This window comes from Chelonoidis abingdonii, chromosome 6 (assembly GCF_003597395.2).
Source record: "Chelonoidis abingdonii isolate Lonesome George chromosome 6, CheloAbing_2.0, whole genome shotgun sequence".
NCBI lineage: Eukaryota > Metazoa > Chordata > Testudines > Testudinidae > Chelonoidis > Chelonoidis abingdonii.
The window spans coordinates 21,008,598-21,030,949 of record NC_133774.1 but is presented as its reverse complement, the minus strand read 5'-3'; the positions used below and the strand labels follow the sequence as shown (position 1 = coordinate 21,030,949).

Below are 22,352 nucleotides of genomic sequence, written 5' to 3'. Positions count from 1 at the left end.
CTTTTCCTGAAAAGGATGCCAATCTTAAATGGGGCGGAGGGGGGAAGAGAACAGAACTTTTAAGGTTTATTTTGTAATTATTACAAAACACAGCAACTCATTTGCCCTGGTTTAGTTAAGGTTGTAAGTAGGGCTGTCAATTAAATGCAGTTAACTCATGCGATTAACTGCAAAAAAATCATAATTAAAAAAATGTAATTGCGATTAATCGCTGTTTTAATCACACTATTAAACAATAGAATACCAACTGAAATTTATTAAATATTTTGGATGTTTTTCTACATTTTCATATATATTGTATTCTGTGTTGTAACTGAAATCAAAGTGTATATTATTTTATTATAAATATTTGCACTGTAAAAATGAAACAAAAGAAACAGTATTTTTCAATTCACCTCAAACAAGTACTGTAGTACACTCTCTTTGCCATGGAAATGCAAATTACAAATGTTAATTTTTTTGTATGTGTTACATAACTGCACTCAAAAACAAAACAATGTAAAACTTCAGAGCTTACAAGTCTACTCAGTCCTACTTCTTGTTCAACCAATTGCTAAGACAAACAAGTTTGTTTACATTTACAGGAAACAGTGCTGCCCACTTCTTATTTACAATTTCACCAGAAAGTGAGAACATGCATTCGCAAGGTATTTGTGCGCCAGATATGCTAAACATTCATATGTCCCTTCATGCTTTGGCCACCACTGTATGTCTCCTGCTCTCTTTTACCCGCATTCTGTCATAAATTTCATGTTATAGCAGTCTCGAATGATGACCCAGGACATGTTCATTTTAAGAACACTTTCACTGCAGTTTTCACAAAACACAAAGAAGGCACCAATGTGAGATTTCTAAAGATCACTACAGCACTCAACCCAAGGTTTAAGAATCTGAAGTGCCTTCCAAAATCTGAGAGGGACAAGGTGTAGAGCATGCTTTCAGAAGTTTTAAAAGAGCAACACTCCAATGTGGAAACTACAAAACCCAAACCACCAAAAAAGAAAATCAATCTTCTGCTAGTGGCATATGACTCAGATAATGAAAATGAACATGCATTGATCCACACTGCTTTGGATTGTTATCAAGCAGAACCCATCATCAGCATGGAAGCATGTCTTTTGGAATGGTGGTTGAAGCATGAAGGGACTTAAGAATCTTTAATGCATCTGGCATGTAAATATCTCGCAACACCGGCTACAACAGTGCCATGAGAACGTCTGTTCTCACTTTCAGGTGACACTGTAAACAAGAAGTGAGCAGCATTATCTCCTGCAAATGTAAACAAACTTGTTTGTCTGAGTGATTGGCTGACAAGAAGTAGGACTGAGTGGACTTGCAGGCTCTAAAATTTTACATTGTTTTGTTTTTGAGTGCAGTTTTTTTGTACATAATTCTACATTTGTAAGTTCAACTTTCATGATAAAGAGATTGCAGTACAGTACTTGTATTAGGTGAATTGAAAAATACTATTTATTTTTTTTTTGCAGTACAAATACTTGTAATCAAAAATAAATATTAAGTGAGCACTGTACACTTTGTATTCTGTGCTGTTATTGAAATCAATATATTTGAAAATGTTGAAAATATCCAAAAATATTTAAATAAATGGTATTCTATTATTGCTTAATCATGCAATTAATTTTTTTAATCATGTGACAGCTCTAGTTGTAAGTAGTTCTATTGTGATTTTTTTCTTTTTTTGGCAGGGATTTTAAAATCTGGTCATAAAAAGTTCACTCTCAGCAAAATATTTTTATTTAGGAAGGAAGTTTGGTGGAGTTTATAAAGGCTACTATTTTCTCACAGAGGTCACAGAAGTCATGGAATCCATGACTTCCAGAGACCTCCATGACTTGAGCTGGCAGCACTTGGGAGCTGCCAGGTCCCCCCACTGCCTGTGACAGCTAGGAATTGTGGGGGTCCCGACCTCCCAGCTGCAGCAGGGGTACCCTGCAGATCGGATCCACCATGGTGGTATGGGGACCCCGCAGCTTCCCGTTTTGTCATGCATATTTTTAGTAAAAGTCATGGATAGGTCACGAGCTTCCATGAATTTTTCCTTATTGCCCGCAACCTGTCCCTGCTTTTTACTAAAAATATCCGTGACAAAATCTTAGCCTTAATTATGAGTATGGGAATGAACAAGAATAAAGCAGAACTGCTTAGCCAAGAACAGTGCCAAACTAAAGGAAGAGAAAGAACTTTAGACAGCAAGAAGTTGGCAAGGTCATATGACTTCCTTCCAGTGGTACCCAACCTTTCCAGCCAAAAAAAAGTATTGCAAAATATCAAGGAATGCTACGAGGAAGGGAAAGGCCATTTAAAGCTGCCCTTCTTTTAACCCCCAATGTCCATTATAGACGAGTGGAGAATCCACGATACTAGTGTGCATTTAATATAAAAAACTTACACTACAGTTTTCTGGTGGAACTAGAAGCTGTGTAATCTCTCCACCATGGACACAGAAGATGTGTTTCATTTCTCCAGAAAAGATGTCCCATATAATGACTGAGAAATCCACACCACCTGAGATCAAGTATCTTTGGTCGTAACGAGATGAGACCTGATGAGGATACAGTAAACATGTAACTTTGTTCCGATGAGCCCGGAGATTTCTGTGAGGTGGCCAACCTGGGAAATAATTTAAAAAAAAAAAGTTTAATAGGACAAAAAAATAACTTTCAATATTCAACAATAGTTTTAATTAAAAAACTAAGTATAATTTTAGCAGGAGAGGTAAAGGAGGCAGGGAGAATTCTCAAATCTTCACTCTTCCTTCCTCATCCCTCGAGGAGATATACTAGTTGTAACACTGGTAGAACAGGTACCAGCTCATGCCAAAGCCCCAGGCCAATACACTTGTTTAGTAGTTTAGATCACAGTGATTGTTAAATCACTTAGAGTGTATTTGGTGTTTAAACTTCATGAAAACTAAAGGGATGTTATTTGCATTGTTTTCACTTATCTGTGTCCTGTTACAGGGGGGTTGGAACAGGGTGGTCCAGTGGACAATGGCCCTCCCACTTTTTACAAGCCGTAAGGACGAGTAATGGGGGGAAGGAGGCAGCACGGAAAAGCCAGTGTGGGAGTGGGCCCGTGGGGGAAGGGGCGATGCAAGGGAATGGGGCCACGGTTCAAGCACCATTGGCCCCCCCACTGTTAGGAAGCTTCCCCCCGTTGTCCTGTTATAATGTAGTAGCAAACATTTATATTGTGCGTATCCCTGTAACTAAATAACCCATCAAATGAGAAAGAAACTTTGTAGAATGCAAATGAAGAACTCTGACAGAAAAGAGCTAATTGCTAAACCCAGGGTTGTGAGTTCAATCCTTGAGGGGGCCATTTAGGGAAGTGGGGATTGGTCCTGCTTTGAGCAGGGGGTTGGACTAGATGATCTCCTGAGGTCCCTTCCAACCCTAATAATCTGTGATTCTGTGTGATTCTGTGAATTTCAAAGGAAGGGGTCATTGTGTGTGATGATTAGAGGTCAGACTCAAAATGCATCCCTCATGCTCTACCATCAAAGAAAAAGCCCATGTGGGTAGTGACACTGTCAGCTTGTTTTCTGTGAGAAGAATCTGTAAGTATGGATTCAAGGAAATATTCTTCATCTCTGGACTGTTTGAACTCTTAGATGGAAGTGCACCAGATACAAGGCAGAGATCACCAGAGACAATCTCGGTACCCTGAAAAGACTTTTGGGAAACTGGCAGTTTATTACATCACTGCCACCACTTGGAATTATAAACTGTGGCTCACCTGTGCATATATTTCACCTGCTTTAACCTCTCAGTAACTCATTTCCTTTTCTTAGCTAATAAACCTTTTGTTAGTTTACTGTAGAATTGGCTACCAACATTGTCTTTGGTGTAAGATCTAGAGTACCAATTGATCTGAGATAAGTGATTGGTTTCTTGGGACTGGGCACAACCTGATGTGGTATGATTTTTTAAGTGACCTTTTATCATAAAGTCCAGTTTGCCTGGGTGGCAAGATAGACTGGAGAGGCTAAGGGGACTGTCTGTGACATAGTGATCTAGTTCACATTTGTTACTGGTTTGGTGAAATCTAGTTATAGAACACGATACCATGTTGGGGAGTCTACCCTGTTTTCTGACAGTCTATCATGAGGTAGGTACCAACAGTTGTGAGCCACTCCAGACAGCATAACATGAGCTAGGAACCAGCTTGTGTTTATTATTTATATTTCTCCTGATATACAAGAATTTAGCGGTTATCAAGGGTATGGCAAAAATGGTTCCCTTTTTATCTTCTATTCGCTAAAGCACTGGATGCTGAAAAGCGAGCTCCCACAATTCCTATTTATGTCAACACTGTTAGCAGACGACCAGCACCTTTTGTAATTCAGCCATGTATATCTAATGTTTGCTCACATACCTCTCCTCAGCATGTGCTCTCCTTGCAGAAGCTGAACTATTGCCGTTTGAGTTGCTGGCACAATAACAATGCTTCCATCTTCACGACCACAAACCAGACGTCCATGTGCTGGGATATACACGCTGGCTGTAACTTTAAGTGGTTCGTTACTGTTTGGTATTAAGCTTAACTGGTCTATAATTCCAGCAGGATGAGGAGTAAGTTTACAAAAAGCTTCTTGCAGAGAAGTTGAAGTTGTCATTTGCAGTCCTATTTAAAAAAACAGAAGTGATTAAAATAATGACACCACCTGTCTTGAGAAGATCTCAAAGCCATTTATCAACACACCTCTACCCCGATATAACACAGTCCTCGGGAGGCAAAACATCTCACCACGTTATAAGTGAGACCGTGTTACATAAAACTTGCTTTGGCCCCCCGTTCCTTGTTCCCCGACTGCCCCTTCCAGAGACCCCCGTCCCTAATCACTCCCAGGACCCCACCCAACCCCCCTGCTCCCTATCCCCTGACTGCTCCAACCCCTATCCACCCACCCACCCATCCACACACCGGCGGGAAGCGGAGCAGCCCAGCCCCAGCCCGCTCCACTCCGCCAGCACCCAGCCGTGGCACTCAGCTTCCCGCCGCAGGTGAGTGTGGGGAGGTTGCAGAAAGGATGCCCTCACATACTCACCTGCAGCAGGAAGCGGAGCACTGCGGCTGGGAGCTGGTGGACTGGAGCGGGCTGGGGCTAGGCTGCTCCGCTTCCGCCGCTGCTGGTGAGTGCGGGGGGATCCCTTCCCCAAAGCGCGTCTCCCCAAGCGACACAGCTGGGGACACGGCGAGGGAAGCAGAGCAGGCTGCTCCTGGCTCCCTGCTAATCCCCCGGGCCACTCTGGAACTGCGAGCCCCCAAAAGTGCCCTCTCATCATTCCTGCCCCCCAGACCCTATGAGGAGGGGCGAGCCCCGACCGCCCCCGAGACCCTCTGCCCCTTATCAAACCCCACCAGCCTGGTTTGGCACCCTTAACACAGTGCTCAGAGCAGCGTGTCAGAGCTTTACTGCCTTGTATGAACCAGCGTTATATATCAGGATAGTGGTGTATTAGTAAAATTTACAAAACCCTTGTAAGTAAGTACAAAAAACACATATTGGAGATTAATTCACTTACCACAACAATGCAGTCAGTCACTTTCAAACTTTAACACTCAACTCTACTAGCACACAGAAATACCAGACCAGAGTTTGAGAAAGGAATTGAAAAAGAATGTATCCAACTTAAACTGCACAAGGAACTTATTTAGATAGATGGCAATTACCAGACATGGAATTTAGTAAGAGATCCCAGTTAACTCCTTTAAGTCTTGTGAAAAGTACTATTGGATTTTTTCAGTGACAAAACACAACTAAGACTTCAACTCTCAAACTCATCTGAAAGAAGATTGCTGTAGGAACCCCGTGCAACACTGGTTTACTAACTGATCAGAAGAATCTACTGACTCACAGCCCCTTTCTTTAACATCTAGTTGTTCTTTGAAGATCTCTTGATTGTCTGGGTATACCACAAGAAGGACAGGAGACTTGTTATGGGTTTTAATCAGGCCACAACTTTATTATACAGATGTCTGGGACAACCCAGCAGATAAAATGTACTGTGCAGGCAAATCCATGCTTATTCAAATCAATTTTCCGGGCTTCCACCAGCCCTGCTTTTTTTCCATCCAGGTCCCCCAGCCAACCCATGGCTTGGATCTTAATATCCACCAGCTTCGCAAGAGGCTTACGGAGGATTATGAGAATGGAGGGAGTTGGCTCCCTGCCGTACCAGTCAGGGGAGTCCCTGAATCCCATCCTACGTTCTGTTTTTTTATCCAGTATCTCCTTTTAAGTCCTTTACCAGGCTATTTATCTGGTCAGTAGCTGCCCTCCCTATGGAGTACCTGCACTGAACATCCACCCAATATTACAAAATAAGTTGCGACATATGGCCTACCACCTTTTCTATTTACCAAAAAAGGTCCATCCTCACACCCGCTGTGAGGAAGGTGAAAAAAAACACACTCCATCAAAGCCAATTCTGGTGGTCTTGATTCTAAATATACTTGTGCACATGCTTAATTTATTAGTCGTTTGATTGAAGTACATTATTTTTTGCATTGCAGTAGCACTTGGAGCCAGGACACCTTTGTACTAGACACTGAAGGAACACAAAGAAATACTCCCTGTTCTGAAGAACTTAAAATCTTAAAACAATAGACAGCAGACAGCTATGACAAATATATCAGGAAAATGGAAGCACAAGGGAACAGCAAGACAACTGAAATCAGTATGAAAGCAGTGTCGTAGCACTCGTTTAACCACTACCAAAGTTTGGTTGGGTTTTTTTAGTCATCACAAAATAAAGAGAGATTTAAAGGAGGACAATGTAGTAAGTGACCTTGCAGATTTTTACAGGGAGTTTCTTCTATGTATAAAGAAGCGACATGTAAGGTGCACAGCAGTGTTTGTCTGAAACTGTGACAAATAGCCAACCAAGGGCAGCATCATTCACAGAGAGAAGGTGGGAGTCTACATCTCTATAGAACACTGAAATTATGGGCAAAGTAGAGGCAGCCATGAAGAGCCTAAAAAGAGGAAGACAAGTACTTTGTGCTTCATGTAGAGAAAGGGAGAAAGGGGAGGAGTCGGTGGAGGAATGCAAAAGGTGTATGCGTATAAGGGTGATATGATCCATGTAACAAGACAGGAAGATTATTTTTGAAGCAGCATTATGAATAGATTTAAGGGAGGCAAGACTGCATTTGTCAGCAACAGATGAGGAGGATGTTTCTGTAGTTAAGATGTGAGATAATGATGGCCTGGATGACAATATTAGTTATGTGAACAGTGAGGAAAGGCTGGGTTTTGGTGATGTTGTACAGGAACAAGAAGCAAAATTTATTAGTGGCTTGGATAGAGGGGTACACAGAAAGAGCAGAGTCATGTTATAGGCCTGAAGGTGGTGGTACATGTGTAAATATTTGAAGGATTGGGTCTTTGGTTTGAAGAGGCTAATATGGCCCCTAGCACATAGTATTTTGTTAAATACCAGTACTGTACAGATTAACAAAACTGTATCTGTATTTTTTCCTTAATTCCCTAGTTTATCAGGGGATAAGAGCATTTTAGTGTATAAAACTAAAACTTAGGTGAAGAACATTTACGTACTGAAAATAAAAGTACTGGGTGCTGGTACAGAGGTGTTCCACTAAGCACACTAGCAATGATATGCAGGAGGCAGTTTGTGTGAGCCTCCAGAAAACTGAGCCACCCAGCAAGAAAAAAAAAAATCTCAGATACACCCAAAAATGCTGGGTCCAACTCTGTATGTTAAAATTGCCATCACATCCTAAGGCTGGGAGCGAACCAGCACTCACTCTCTTCAGGCAGGTTTCACACCACAAGTTTGCCTTGCTTTGCCACAGCAATAGCAGCTACTGCAAGAAGAATTCCTCTTCTGCCACCCTCACAGAAGCTTCCAGTAGCACAGGGAGTCATACCACCTGGTCTTCCTGCAACCACTCATCTGCTTTAACAAGAGATAGTGGGAAATCCAGGCCAGAAAGGAGACTTCCCCTCCACCTCATTCCCATATCTGCCCCTCCTCACACTAACTAGAGAGATTTGTTCCCTCACCCAATCCACCACCTGAAGAAGCTTGCAGAAGAGCAGGAATGGAAAAAATGGTTCTAATCAGGTTCTTATATCACAAACCATTGATGATGGTGTTATGTTAGAAGACAGACAAGCATATGAAATTAATGGATTTAGAGAAGAGGAAGCACGTTCACTCAGTGAATGTCACACACATAACCAAGTGAGCAAAAGAAGGGAGCGACTTGTTAAAAGTTTTGGCAGCAAGTCACTATGTATTAGTTAATGCTACCTTCTGTGTTGTCTTGCAGTTCAAGTGTATCTGGCACATTCCAAATACACAGTCTCCCTGAAGAATCTCCCTGGATTAGAAGTTTATGGAAACACTCCCTGCGTCCATAGAAGAATCGAGTAACAGGGGGACAGATTAGCAGCTGTAAAATAAAGACATATTAGAACAATTTCAGATGCATATGGCAGGTTCCTAATCTTGACAATAACTTCCCTCACATAACCTGCTCTATTCCTGCTATACCTTTTAAAGACAAACAAGAATGGGAAAACAAAGTAACACATAGCAAAACAAAACCACGAGTAATTACAGAGTATATTATAAACATAAAATATATCAGGGAGAATTTTAAAATAGACATTTTAATTGCAACAGAGGACTGAAAGGTGTGGTTTGAAATGATGAAAGTTAACAGCAATAAAGATGTGAAATACAAACAGAATATAGAATGAATTAAACAGTGTCCAATAATAAAATAGTCAGGAAAGGTTTCAATCTTTTTGTTGGGACATGATTATGGTTAAATTAAAAAAAAAGTATTCTTAAAAAACTATTTTGTGACCAAGTTATTCTTTTTAACTTATGCATATCTATGAATCAGAGGGGTAGCCGTGTTAGTCTGGATCTGTAAAAGCAGCAGAGAATCCTGTGGCACCTTATAGACTAACAGACATTTTGGAGCGTAAGCTTTCGTGGGTGAATATCCACTTCGTCAGACGCAGGTAGTGGAAATTTCCAGGGGCAGGTATATATATGCTAGCAAGCAAGCTAGAGATAACGAGGTTAGTTCAATCAGGGAGGATGAGGCCCTGTTCTAGCAGTAGAGGTGTGAAAACCAAGGGAGGAGAAACTGGTTCTGTAATTGGCAAGCCATTCACAGTCTTTGTTTAGTCCCCGCTGAGCCTGAATGGTGTCAAATTTGCCAGATTGAACTGAAGCCCAAGCAGTTTCTCTTTGAAGTCGGTCCTGAAGTATTTTTTGCTGGCACGGATAGGCCACCTTAAGGTCTGCTATAGTAGTGTGGCCAGGGAGGTTTGAAGGTGCTCTCGCTAGAACCGGTTCTTTGTTATATTGCCATTCCTGATATCTGATTTGTTGTCCATTTAATCCCTTCCATAATGACTGTCCAGTTTGGCCGATGTACAGTAAGCAAAGGGGCATTGCTGCAAATATGATGGCATACATATTTACATTGTGGACGTGCAGGTGAATGAACCGGTGGAGGTATGGCTGATCGGTTGGGTCCCTGTGATGGTGTACTGGGTAGAATGATGTGGCAGAAAGTGCAATCGAGGTTCTGTTGCAGATGATTTGGTCCTTGAGCTAGAGTTACTACGGAACGGTGTGCAGTTGCTGGTGAGAATACGTTTCAGGTGGCAGGTTGTCTGTGGGCAAAGGATTGCCTGCGCCGCAAGACCTGTGAAAGTGTGGGATCATTGTCCAGAGGGTTGTAGATACCCTGATGATGCGTTGGAGGGGTTTTAGCTGGGCTGTAGTTGATGGCCCAGTGGAGTCCTGTTGGTTTCTTTTTCTTGGGTTTGTCTTGCAGTAGAGGCTTTGGGTACACGTCTGGCCTGTGATCTGTTTCCTAATTCCTCGTGCGGTGAAGTAGTTTTTGAGAATGCTTGGTGGAGATTTGATTAGGTTGTGGTCTGCGTCTAGGGTTAGCAATGCGTTGTACCACAGTGCTTTGGCTGTAGACAATGGATCGTGTGATTGTGCCTGGGATGGAAGCTGTGAGGCCATGAAGTTAGGCATAGCGGTCCAGTAGTTTCGATATAGGTGGTGGTTATGTGACCAATCACTTATGCCACCGTGGTGTCTAGAAAGTGGACCTCCCGTTGTAGATTGGTCCAGGCTGAGGTTGATGGTGGGGTGGAAGTTGTTGAAATCAATGGTGGAATTTTCCTAGAGTCTCCCTTCCCAGGGTCCAGATGATGAAGATGTCATCAATGTAACGGTAGATAGAGAAGGGGCGGTGAGTGGACGAGAGCCGAGGAAGCGTTGTTTCCACGGTCAGCCATAAAATATTTCATATTGTGGGGGCCATATGCAGATGCCCATAAGCCGTCCACTATCTGGAGATAGTATCTTGTCATCAAACTTGAAAAAAAGTTTGTTGTGTGAGTTATATAAAGGTCCAGAGCTCAGCCAGCCCAGTGTTCTGTTGGGCATCCATCAGGGATATGTCCTGACAGCTTATTCCATCTTGTGTTGGATGTTGTGTAGAGAGCCTCCTATACCATGGTGGCTAGGATGGGTTTTCTGGGAGGTGACCAATGCATTGTAGTTTCCTCAGGAAATCAGTGGTGTCACAGAGATAGCTGGGAGTGCTGGTGGCATAGGGTCTGAGCAGAGAGTCCACATATCCAGACAGTCCTTCAGTGAGAGTGCCAATGACGAGATGAGGGGCGTCCAGGATTTCCGGGTTGTGAATCTTGGGTAGTAGATAGAATAACCCTGGTCGTGACTCTAAGGGTATGCTGATTTGTCCGGTGTTAGTGTAGGGATGGTCCTGCAAATGTTGCAGTTTCTTAGTGTATTCCTCAGTGGGATCTGAGGGAAGTGGCCTGTAGAATTTGGTATTGGAGAGTTGTCTGCGGCCTCCTTTGGTAGTCAGACCTGTTCATGAGACAACAGCACCTCCTTTATCAGCCTCTTTGATGATAATGTCAGAGTGGTTTCACTGCAAATTTGACACCATCAGCTCTGGACTAAACAAAGACTGTGAATGGCTTGCCAGTTACAGAACCAGTTTCTCCGCCCTTGGTTTTCACACCTCTACTGCTAAACAGGGCCTCATCCTGCCTGATTGAACTAACCTCGTTATCTCTAGCTTGCTTGCTAGCATATATATACCTGCCCCTGGAAATTTCCACTACCTGCGTCTGACGAAGTGGGTATTCACCCACGAAAGCTCACACTCCAAAACGTCTGTTAGTCTATAAGGTGCCACAGGATTCTCTGCTGCTTTTACCTATCTATGAATATGAATATTGTTTTAAGCATCTCAGTGCTTACAGTGTCAAAAAAGCCATCAAGTTATACAATAGCGATACACTTTTGTCTAGACTTCCAAAAGAATTCAACTCCCATTTCAGCACCGCACTTACAGTTGCCCTGTACTGAGCACTTTTGAAACTCTATCCCTTTTGAAGTACAGTTGCCGGATGTTCAAAATCTACTGTAAGTTTCATTGAAGAAAACAGAGATGGAAGAGACATTAGGTTTTCTTGGTCCATATCTCTGTCAGTGCAGGATTGTTCCCAATAATATCCTGTCTAGCACTTTGCCTAATATCATTTTAAATAAGAAAAGGCTTCCATTATTTCCCTGAGGAAACTATTCCAAAGAGTCTTATAAATATCACTCAATTAGTTTTACCCAATATTTACCCAAAGTTTACCTTTGCTTAATTTCAGTCCAATTGTTAGGCATCCCTTGAACCATACTATGTATTTCCACATACCCCTCAAATATTTGTCAGTACGCTTCACTTTGGCAGTTGCTTAGCCAAGCTACAGAGCATATACTCCATACATCCAGTCTTTTCTCGGATTCTACATAAATCCCTTCAGCTCTTCAATCATTTTTGTTACTTTCTCTGCAGTCCCTTCAGTTTGTCCAGATTTTTCTGTTAATGATTCACCACCCTTTGGCACAAAACTTCTGAGGTACAGAGCCCAAAAATTACACTGACTTTTTGCCACCTCATTGCATTACATTGCAGTTATACAGTAAAAACTGTGTTTTCCGGCACTTTACCAACCGGAAAACTCTAGAACCCGGCATTTCTGATATCCATTAAAAGTCCAGTTGACACGGGGCCAACAGGCTCCCTACCTGGCTCCGCGTGGCTCCATGGAAGCGGTGACATGTCCCTGCTGCTCCTCGGCAGAGCAACAGCCATGGGGGCTCCATGCACTGCCCCCACCTCGCCCCGCAGCTCCCATTGGCCAGGAACCGCAGCCAATAGGAGCTGTGGTGGTGGCACCTGTGGGTGGAGGCAGCCTGAAGAGCCACCTGGCCGCCCTATGCCTAAGAGCAGCAGGGACAAGTCGCCGTTTCCAGGGAACCAAGGTGAGCACTACCCAGATCCAGCACGCGAAACCCCTTCCGCGCCCCAGCCCCCTGCCCAGAGTCCCCTCCCACACCCAAACTCCCTTCCTCCATTGGTCAGTATAACTCTTAGTTAACAAGAATTTTTGCCTAACCAGCACCCCTCTCCCCCATCCTCCCACCATGCCGGATAACAAAGCTTTTACTTTACTTAGGTTTCAGTATTCAAAAGGCAACATTTTCCAGAAGACTGTTTTATTTAAATTGCACAGAACTAAGCTCTTCAGCCTAATATGACAGTAGCATAAAAGGGACAAAAACAACCCAAAAATAAAAAAAACCAAAATAATACATACAAAGAGAAATTTGTTATATGCTGCAGTAACATGACTGTAGAGTAATCCGAGACAGCTTAGACGTCTTACTATGTGTGTATTTATTTATATATTTAAAAAAGAAAAAACCCTTATCATCATTAAAAATTTGTATTATCAGTGTCTCCTTCTCTGCTGCTTCCTCTACGAAACAGGGGTCTGGGGAATCAAGGGAGAGGGATGGACAAATCCTAAAACGGTGAGGAGAGAACACAGGAGAGGGGGAACCCACAAGTTGTGCGTATGTGGGGAGGGAGAATGGTACACAAGACCCTCCAAATGGTGTGCCGGGGATGAGGAAAAGGAAAGTGTCCAAAGTAGAGCAGGGGATGGAGAAAAGGGAGAGAAAAAATTCAAAAAAGAGTTGGTGAGGATGGTCAAAGAGGGGAATAAATCGCAATCCAAATTAATGGACAGAGGCAAGGAAGCTCATAAATGAATTTCAATTTTAAAAAAAAAAAACAACCTTAGATTTGTGTAAATGTATTACTTAGCACTCCCTTAGATATTGAGACTCATTCTCCAGTAGCAATTGGGCAAGACTGTGAAACTTGCCTCCTTGCTTGTTAGCTTTTTCCCACCTCACACCTCATGCACTCTAACCAAATCTATAATTCAGGCTCAGAATAAGTATGACATGCCTGATCTAGAAGAGTATTACTGGAGGATACCATCTAACAATACTTCACTGAAAAGAAAGGAAAAATGATATCTCAATTGGTGCATTGGTGTGAGGATGCCTGCAGAACTGAAAACAAACTGATCTTACCTGTACAGTGCTAATTATGACATTTATCTTAAAAAAAACCCACATACACACACCCATGAAATACTAAAAGAAATTAAGCCAAATGAATTACACTTTAAAAAGTCAGATACTCTCTGAAAATGTTAACTTTAACTAAGGAGAAGAAATAGACAATTTGTAATATTTGTGAGCAATATTTATATATAAAAACCATGCACAGCATAATCCACAAGACAAGGAATGTGTTTTACCTGTTTATCTGCTCGGTCCAATACACTGAACAGTAAAGGAGGAATTAAATTTTCAACAGCTTTTCCCACATCACTGCGAAACGTATCACTAGCTGGTAGGCAACTGAGTTTAACACAGAACAACAAAAGACACCAATTTAGAACTCTGACATTATTAAGAATCTATTACTGTATCACTATTTAAATGCAGAACTTACTAACAAAAAAATACTTTAAAAAAAAATCAGTGTTTCCACTATATTATATTTACTCATTTTGTCAATTTTTCAATATATAACTATACAGATGCCCATTCAGTCATCTAGGTTTATTTCACGTAAACTAAAAATCACAATATAAACAGAGGACTACTCATAAATGTATCCAGCTCAGTCTACGTCTACCTCAATGGCCTTAGAAAAGAAAGATGAGCTTTGAAGAGGACCTGGGAGGTTCAGTCTAGCCTCTGGTGGACCAAGGAGCAGGAGGAGCAAGTGCCAAAACCAAGGATTCCTCACAAAGTGTCCTGCCAGCAGCTCCCTCCCATTTATATTGAGGGTGCTCTAGCTCAAGCACTTCTGTTGATCCCTGCTGTGGCGGTATATGATGTGGAGAGAGATGCTCTCTCTTATCCCAAACCAATTAGGGCTTTACAGGTTTAAGCTAAGGGTACGTCTACACTACAGGATTATTTCAATTTTACATAAACTGGTTTTATAAAACAGATTGTGTAAAGTCGAGTACATGCAGCCACACTAAGCACATTAATTCGGCGGTGTGCGTCCATGGTGGTCCCCGAGCTAGCATCGATTTCCAGAGCGTTGCACTGTGAGTAAGCTATTCCGTAGCTATCCCATAGTTCCCGCAGTCTCCCCTCCTGCCCCTTAGAATTCTGGGTTGAGAAGCCCCAGGGGCTGATGGGGCAAAAAATCATTGTCGCGGTGGGGTTCTGGGTAAATTCGTTCAAGCACTCATTTTCCTATCCTCCGGGAAAGCAACATCCACACAATCATTTCGCGCCTTTTTCCCTGGGATTTGCCCTGGCAGGGACACGCATAGCAATGGCAACCATGGAGGGCCCGTTTCAGGCTTTTTTATTTATTTATGCGTCAATTGTATGTTGTTACTGGATGCCTCTGACAGAGGCGAATTATTCTAAGCGTTTGTTAGCACAAGCAGCATTCAATGCTTTTGCATGATAAAAGCAGGAGGAATGGTTATCAGTCGTTTCTGTACCGTTCTGCTGCCGGCGTAATTTGGCAATGAGATGGACGGTGATCGTTGTCCTCTTTATTGGGTCTTGCTGCTATCATGGAGTGCCCCTGGCCTGAGATTGGCGGTAGGTGCATAAAGCAAAAGCTGGGAATGACTGTTCCCCGAGGTCAATCCTTCCTTTTATGGTTTCTTAAAAATAAGAGGTTCAACTTCCCTGCCTAGAATAATGGGGGCAAGCTGTTACTAGAGAACCAGTTGTATCAGAGGAGGCAACAGGTTTGCTCTTTGTGTTCGAGATCCCAACATAGAATGGATGAGCTACATGCCATTGCACAGGGGTTTTTGCCACTGCAAAACAACGCCCACCCGTTGCCTGTTTCCCTCCTCACCACCAACCTTCTGGGGCTTTACCGTCGGCAGTTGCCCCCACCCATTTGTTGTCAATTTGAAGTTATAAAGAATGGCAGGAATAGAACATAGGGAAACTTTGTTAGTGAGATTAAAAATGGGGGAGGCAGCCTTTCCTTGCCGGCTTAATCGACACCAGTCCTCAGCGCAGGCAACATTAATTCGGTGGCGGCTGCAGAGAGGAGAGAGAGGAACCACTAGAGCATTCCCGCTTGCTATGATGAGTCCAAGGCACTAATATACAAGCAATTCTTACGGTCCTTTACGACGAGGACAAGCGGAGAGAGGGGGCTTCGAACTGAGCCCTCAAGCTCTAAGCTCCCCACCTTGCTAATGGATAAAGACCAGGGCACGGTTTACTGAGGCCCCAGTGGAAGACGCGAACGGAAATGGTAGGTCCGATTCTTACGTGGAATATGAAAAAAACGGGGAATGAACTTAAACCGCCGGAAGATATGTACCCAGGGCCAAACCAAACCCAATGCCCGAGACAGCGTCACCTATGGTCCTACCAGGCCGCCCCACGGCGCCTCACCTACCCGAGCACATGAGCACTCCATCACGGCTTGATGGTAGAAATGACGGAGATCAGGTTTCATATTGGCAACCAATCGGTGGCACCGGGGAGGGAAAAGGAGATGCCGGATTTACCTGCTCTGCGCAACTGCTTTCTGCAGCAGTCGCTGTTTCTACCAGCCAGCACTTCAAGTTAGGGACACACAGCGTTTAGCCCACGGGCCTGATCAGCAGCAGGTGGCAATGCAGTCAAATCCAAAAAAGGAGCTCCGAATGGCCGTACGGAAAGTACTGATCTGATTGCTGATGGGGAGACAAATCTGTTCTATCAAAGCTCCGTTACAGAAACGAAATGCCGAAACGTTTGAAAAAAAATCTCCAGCTACACAGTGCCGCTGCAAGCTAACGGAGAGCCAGAGATTCAATGGATGCTCAATTGGAAGGAGGAGGGAGGGAGTGAGGGTAGCATGAGGACCCAGCTATCCCCAGTCCCCAGCAGTCTCCGAAAAGTATTTTGCATTCTTGCTGAGCTCCCAGTGCCGTAGGGTCAAACACCATCGTCCGGTGGTGGTTCAGGGTAATAGCTCGTCAATTTACCCCCCCCCCCGCAGTGAAAGAAAGGGAAAGAAATAGTTTCTTGATATTCTTTCAATCCCTGTGTCTACTGAATGCTGCTGGTAAGACGCGATGCTGCAGCATGGAGAGCAGTTATCCGGCTCCTTTTCCCTCCCCGTGGCAGATGGTGCAATATGACTGATCTCCGTCATCAACCATCACGCCGATGAGTGCTCCTTGCTGGCTCAGGTGAGGCTGGCCGGGGCGCCTGGGTAAAAATAGGAATGACTCCCGGTCATTCCAGTAGATGTACAGGACGGCTGGTTAACCGTCTCAAGGAAATGAAAATCAAAATTTCACGGGGCTTTACCTGTTTACCTGGCCACTGCATCCGAGTTCAGATTGCTGTCCAGAGCGGTCACAGTGGTGCACTGTGGGATATTGCCTGGAGGCCAATACCGTCGATTTGCGGCCACACTAACCCTAATCCGATATGGTAATACCGATATTAGTGCTACTCCTCTCATTGGGGAGGAGTACAGAAACTGATTTAAAGAGCCCTTTATATCAATATAAAGGGCCCCGTAGTGTGGACGGATACAGCGTTAAATCGGTTTAATGCTGCTAAAATCAGTTTAAACTTGTAGTGTAGACCAGGCCTAATACTCTGAACTCCACACAGAATTCTACTGATCCTTATTAGATTCTGCATACGAAACCTAAGAGTTTATACATTATGAAGAGACATGCTCCCCAGACAAATACAGTTGTTCAGTCAGAAGACTATATAATTGAGAACAATTAAAGAATTAAAATTGCAAGTGGCTACATATACTATACTTAAAGACAAACAATCATTTTCTAGCTCAGATTGAGACAACTGTTTAATTTTCCTGTTACACATATAAGCAAGTCTCATCTTACACTGGGGTTACATTCCGCTGTCAGCACGTAAAGTGAAAAACGGGTATAGTCAAAATTACATTGAGTGGAATGGCAGGCGGAATAGCCCTCGCTACAGGTACAGTATTTAAATTGTTGTTTTTCTCTTTTTTTTGTTTTGTTTTTGCCGACTGCACAAAGCTGAATTCGTGCATCTGAAATGCACGTAAGGTGAGACTCGCCTGTACTGAATTACGATCCAAATCATGTGCAACTAAAATGTATTTACCACAACATGTCATTACAAAAACAAAGCATCTTGGATAAGAGAGTCTTTCTGTCATGACAATAACTAAAAAGAAAAGTGATAAAACTGCTTTCTAAAAACATCAGATAACTGATTCTGGGGCTGGAGACACACTCTTGTATACTGTACAAACTAGCAGGCCCACAGACCAGCAACAAGTTACCAAGAAATATTAGCTTGACCTGGAATACTGTTAGTAAGCTTATACCAAACTGGTTCCAAAACTCACCCAGATAATGTTCAAGACATGCGATACAGAAATTAGATCAAACAGTGGCTTAGGAAAGGTTAAACAGGATCTCAACACATAATCAGAGAAGCATAAAACAATTTTGCACCGGCTACAAACTCAGCAAGAATCACAGCATATTTCATGCAAATGGAGTTGAGAAAGAGTGTAGCCTATAAAGATGATGTTTATTTATACCAATGTGCTGAAATGTAAGTGCCCATTTTTGGGTCTAAGAAGATATGAGGATAATAAGGCCTAATAAAATCTGAGTGAAGTAGACAATTCAGGGTCAGGTTAGAGGTAAGGCAGGCCATGCAGCAAACATGTATTGGTTTTAACAAATGCTCTAGACAAAATGTGAATGTTTTGGAAGAATGTTATCTGTACTAATAGTTACTGGAACAATATTTACATAGATGTCAATTAAGATGCCATTTCATGTGAAATAGTCTATTATAAAGTAGAAAATATTTCATCATGGTGGTGAAAATATAGATATGGTAAAAGGTGGGCCTAATTAATTAAGGGGTATTATAACTGATTATAAAAATGGTAGCACATTAATTTTAGGTTAGCACACTCATTGGCCATCAAGGTACCATTAAAGAAAGGATTACATGCCCGTTCTTCTCAACCAGGGACTGATTACCCCTGGATGCACCGTTTCATCTTGGAATATGGAATAAATGCAATGTATCTTTATACTGCAATACCTGTTTACTTGAGCTGATTATTTTATTTTAAATAAAGTCTTTAATGTTATCACTAATTGTGTCATTCACAGTCCTCCACTAAACTAAACTATCTGTAGCGTCCCGAAGGCTCCAACTTTAAAGAGTTCAGTTTAGTTCTATTCCTTATCTTTAAACCATTAATTGGGAACACAGACCATTCAAGTTAATCAGCAGCATACAATGTAGACATTCCCAGCTGAGGTGGTTCTGATAACAATGATTTCAGCAGAAACCAGTCATAACCACGAAGTAAAGACAAGGGTCTGATTAACATTAAAAAAAGTATCCTCGGTGGAAACATACTTTAAAAACCCACCAAGTCTGATCTTTTACCTTTTGTGTGTACAAAAATAAGTAATGCGCTGTAAGTCCACTTTTTAAAGGTTGAAATACTACACTTAACTTACTGTAACAACATCCTGTTGATCCTAATTAACATAGCACAAATAATATTTCTTCCCTCGATGTGTCCCTGATTCAGCAAAATATTTAAAATACATGCTTGAACTTGTTCACGGCACATCTTCAAGGGAAAAGTAAACCCAGTAACACCACATAACTCTCCAATGTCAGCAATAACAAATGACAAAGGATCATAGTAATGATGGAAAATACGTGTCTGAAGCTTTGACTTTATTATTACCTTAAGGTACAACATTTTGGGGATATACAAATTTTAAGGTATGTTAGTGGCATTTTAGTTTCTACAACATTAGTCTGATTTAGGGATCAAACAAATTTAACATTTTATTTTTATTCCACATTTCTGAGTTTTACCTGCTACCGCATATGTGCTCCATTATTTAAAATTCTGAGTACCTGGCTGGTAGTTTGTAAATAAAACTTTGTCCATCTTCTGTCCATATGATCACTTTATCAGCTGATACAAAGTCACCGCCAGTCCAAGTTTGTCCATTTTCACTGGGAACTGAACATAACAAGGAATAATCTCCAGCATCAAAAACCTGGACGTAAGCAAAATTAAACAAAAACAAAACGTCTATTTGTTTATCAATACATGGTCATATTTTAAATGTTTGGATAGCTGATAATTTAACACCTCCACATATTTAGTTTTAAGGAACATTCAATTCTATTACCTGTGGTAGCATTTACATAAGAAGATACTTAATACATACTCAACTCCATAAAATAACCAAGAAAATAAATTTGTTACAGAAATTACAATGTCTGTGTCATATTTGCAATGCTCTGATACACATTACAAATATGGTACGGCATATCATGCTTTCTATTTATTTAGATTTTGCAGATTTTTGTCTGCATTAAACAAAATCATATCAACTATTTAGCCTTCAAAAAGGGGTTTTCATCTATTTTTTAAATAATGTCCAAAGCATGAAAGCAACATACTCCCAACCTTGTGAGACAATATACTAGAAATAGACTATATAAATCAATTAGTTCATTGAGTATTAACATTTTCCCAAGCTTCTTTTCCTATGTCTCACTAACAGTTTTATTAAACCAGCCTCCACTACTAAGAAAAAGCCAGTTTTTTTTACTTAACTGGTTATCCTTACCCTCCAGTATTTGGAGCACACTACCAAAAGTGAACGTTGGGTAAATGCACAGAAAGAAATGCTTTGGCAGTTCTGACAATAAATAGGTTTAGACTCCTCCTCAAATATTGGTTCCGTATCCTAAAAGAGAAAGAAAAAAAAAGTTACCTTTATTCAGCCCTATGATACCTAAAATTGTTCTCCTTTGTGCCACGATTCTCAAATGATGCTCTCTGGACCTCTGAGCAGGTCTAAGGAGCATTTCAGGTGGTCCCACAGAACTTCTTCTGTCACAATAGCAAAACATTTATCAAGCTTCAAGCAAGGATGTTTCCTGTGATGTAACTCAAGATCCAAAGATATATGGGAGTATCCTATTTGGATGCAACATGTTTTACTCTGTCAGATATTTCTTTGGTGAAAATTCAACCAGGATCAAATTTGCAGACTGCCAAAACTAAAGGGGTAGGAAGCATACAGAAGAGCAGACCAAAAACTATGAAAAGGCATGTGTCGTCAGATGATCAGCTGCGTCTGTGTTCCCTCCATATGCCGCCCCAGCTCTGCGCAGATAGCTGGCACAGCAGACCTCAGGCGAACCACCCAGTAAGACCACAAGACTTGGTTTAGTAGAGAAGGGGCCTGGCCAGGTTTATTGTCGATGAAACACGGTAATAGTATACTTGTAGAGTCTAGCAGGTGCTAAGACATGTATGCCCATGACAATGGAGGCAGCTCAGTCAGTGGCAGGACTTTCCACTGCTCCTTAGGCTGGCAAAGACACTCCCTCTGAGATACATCAATACAAACAAATTACATACTACCCCGACGTATCTAAGTGCCACCTTCTGACGTACTTGGGTGCCGCCCATTACCTCATTCATGTTGGTTTGATCAAAACATTTCTATCCATCATGCTGTTATCCCGACCTTATCTTTAGGATGGGTCAGTGTGTTTCTGTTATCTTTGGGGAGTGTGCTGATATCGAGGTGTTCTGGTACCAGCTGGTATTGAAGTGTTCTCGTACCATCTTTCTGCAATGGTTTGTGTATATATTCTTATGATTAGCACTACTAAGGAATGTGTGTTTCTGCAATATCAGCCTTGTTCTTGCCAGATTTTCTGAGCAGGGCCTACCTCTTGCTCACAACTTAACTTTGGTTTATATTAGCAAATTTTGACCATTACTTTAGCCCAGGCCTCAGGGCTCACACCAGGCCACTAATACAAGGCCTTATGTTTCAGGCCCTCTCCTTACTACAGCATGTAGAAATTAGAGAAGTGAGGGCTGCAGGCAACAAGTGGAGACTCAGCTATAGTAAACTGAAAGTCCGATGTCACGGAAAAGCAGGGAAAAAACAATGTGGAGACAAAATGGATGAGATATAATCAAGCAGCCACACTCCTTATGTCAGATGAGTTTATTTTATATTTGACCCCTTTCACGTTAATGAGTGTTAGAGCTACAAGAGGAAAAGGGTGCACTCAGGATTGGGAGAAGTGTTCATAAGAGGATCTCATCATAAATGATCCACAAGATAAAGTTTGAGAACCACTGTTTAGTCAGTTACCAAGAAAATCTAGGTAAAATGTTCAAGGATGCCTATATTACTTAAGAGCCTACACCCTAGGTAGGCACTCGAACATTTTACCCTCTATTAATAATAAAAACTTAAGACTGGAAAGAGAAGCAAGAAAGGGGGGGAGGAAGAAGGGAGGGGAGAAGCAAGACAGCTAGTAGACAGCTACCTCACTTTCTCGTATTTGTGTTTTTGTTCACCTAAGAACACCAACGCAGTTTGGTGATCTCCTCCTCCCGTTGTTCCAATCATAAAATCTAGTATATTTTGTTATGATTGGGAGTGTGCTTAGAAAAAACTCTGAACTGAAACAGCAGGAGGGATGCACGGGGAGCATTGCTGGGGAGAAGAATAAGAAGCTTATACAATGACTTGTCTGTGAAATTCCCTGGCTCTTGTCAATGACATCAGCCTCCTCACTTTCACAAAAACTGGATCTAATTTAAGGAACAAAAGAGGAAGGATTGTTCAGTGGTTAGGCTCTACCGTGGAATTCAAAGGATCTCAGTTCCTGTGTGACTACGAGCTACTCACAATCTCTCTGTGGTCCTGTTCCCCCATCTTTAAAATGATAATGTTTTGCTGCCTACAGAGGTGTTGTATAAAACACAACGAATATCATGAAGTGCTCAGATAATGTGGGGGTCTTAAGTATCTCAGAAAGATAGACAGTAAGCAAAGACAA

The 22,352-nt window shown here is 42.0% G+C and overlaps 1 protein-coding gene across 5 annotated transcripts in view; it reads right to left on the bottom strand.

The window, feature by feature from the left end:
* Positions 1-22,352, bottom strand: part of WDR7 (WD repeat domain 7) — a 359,997-nt gene that overhangs the window by 294,533 nt on the left and 43,112 nt on the right. For all 5 annotated transcript variants that reach the window (XR_004376795.2, XM_032802575.2, XM_032802574.1 and 2 more), the window contains exons 7-12: positions 20,108-20,227; positions 19,383-19,528; positions 13,736-13,838; positions 8,304-8,445; positions 4,399-4,647; positions 2,411-2,631 (exon numbers count right to left, since the gene is read on the bottom strand). Coding sequence is in view for 4 of the 5 variants with exons in the window: in XM_032802575.2 (XP_032658466.1) it covers positions 2,411-2,631; positions 4,399-4,647; positions 8,304-8,445; positions 13,736-13,838; positions 19,383-19,528; positions 20,108-20,227 (981 nt within the window). In the remaining variant the exon portion in view is untranslated. The remainder of the gene's footprint in view (positions 1-2,410; positions 2,632-4,398; positions 4,648-8,303; positions 8,446-13,735; positions 13,839-19,382; positions 19,529-20,107; positions 20,228-22,352) is intronic.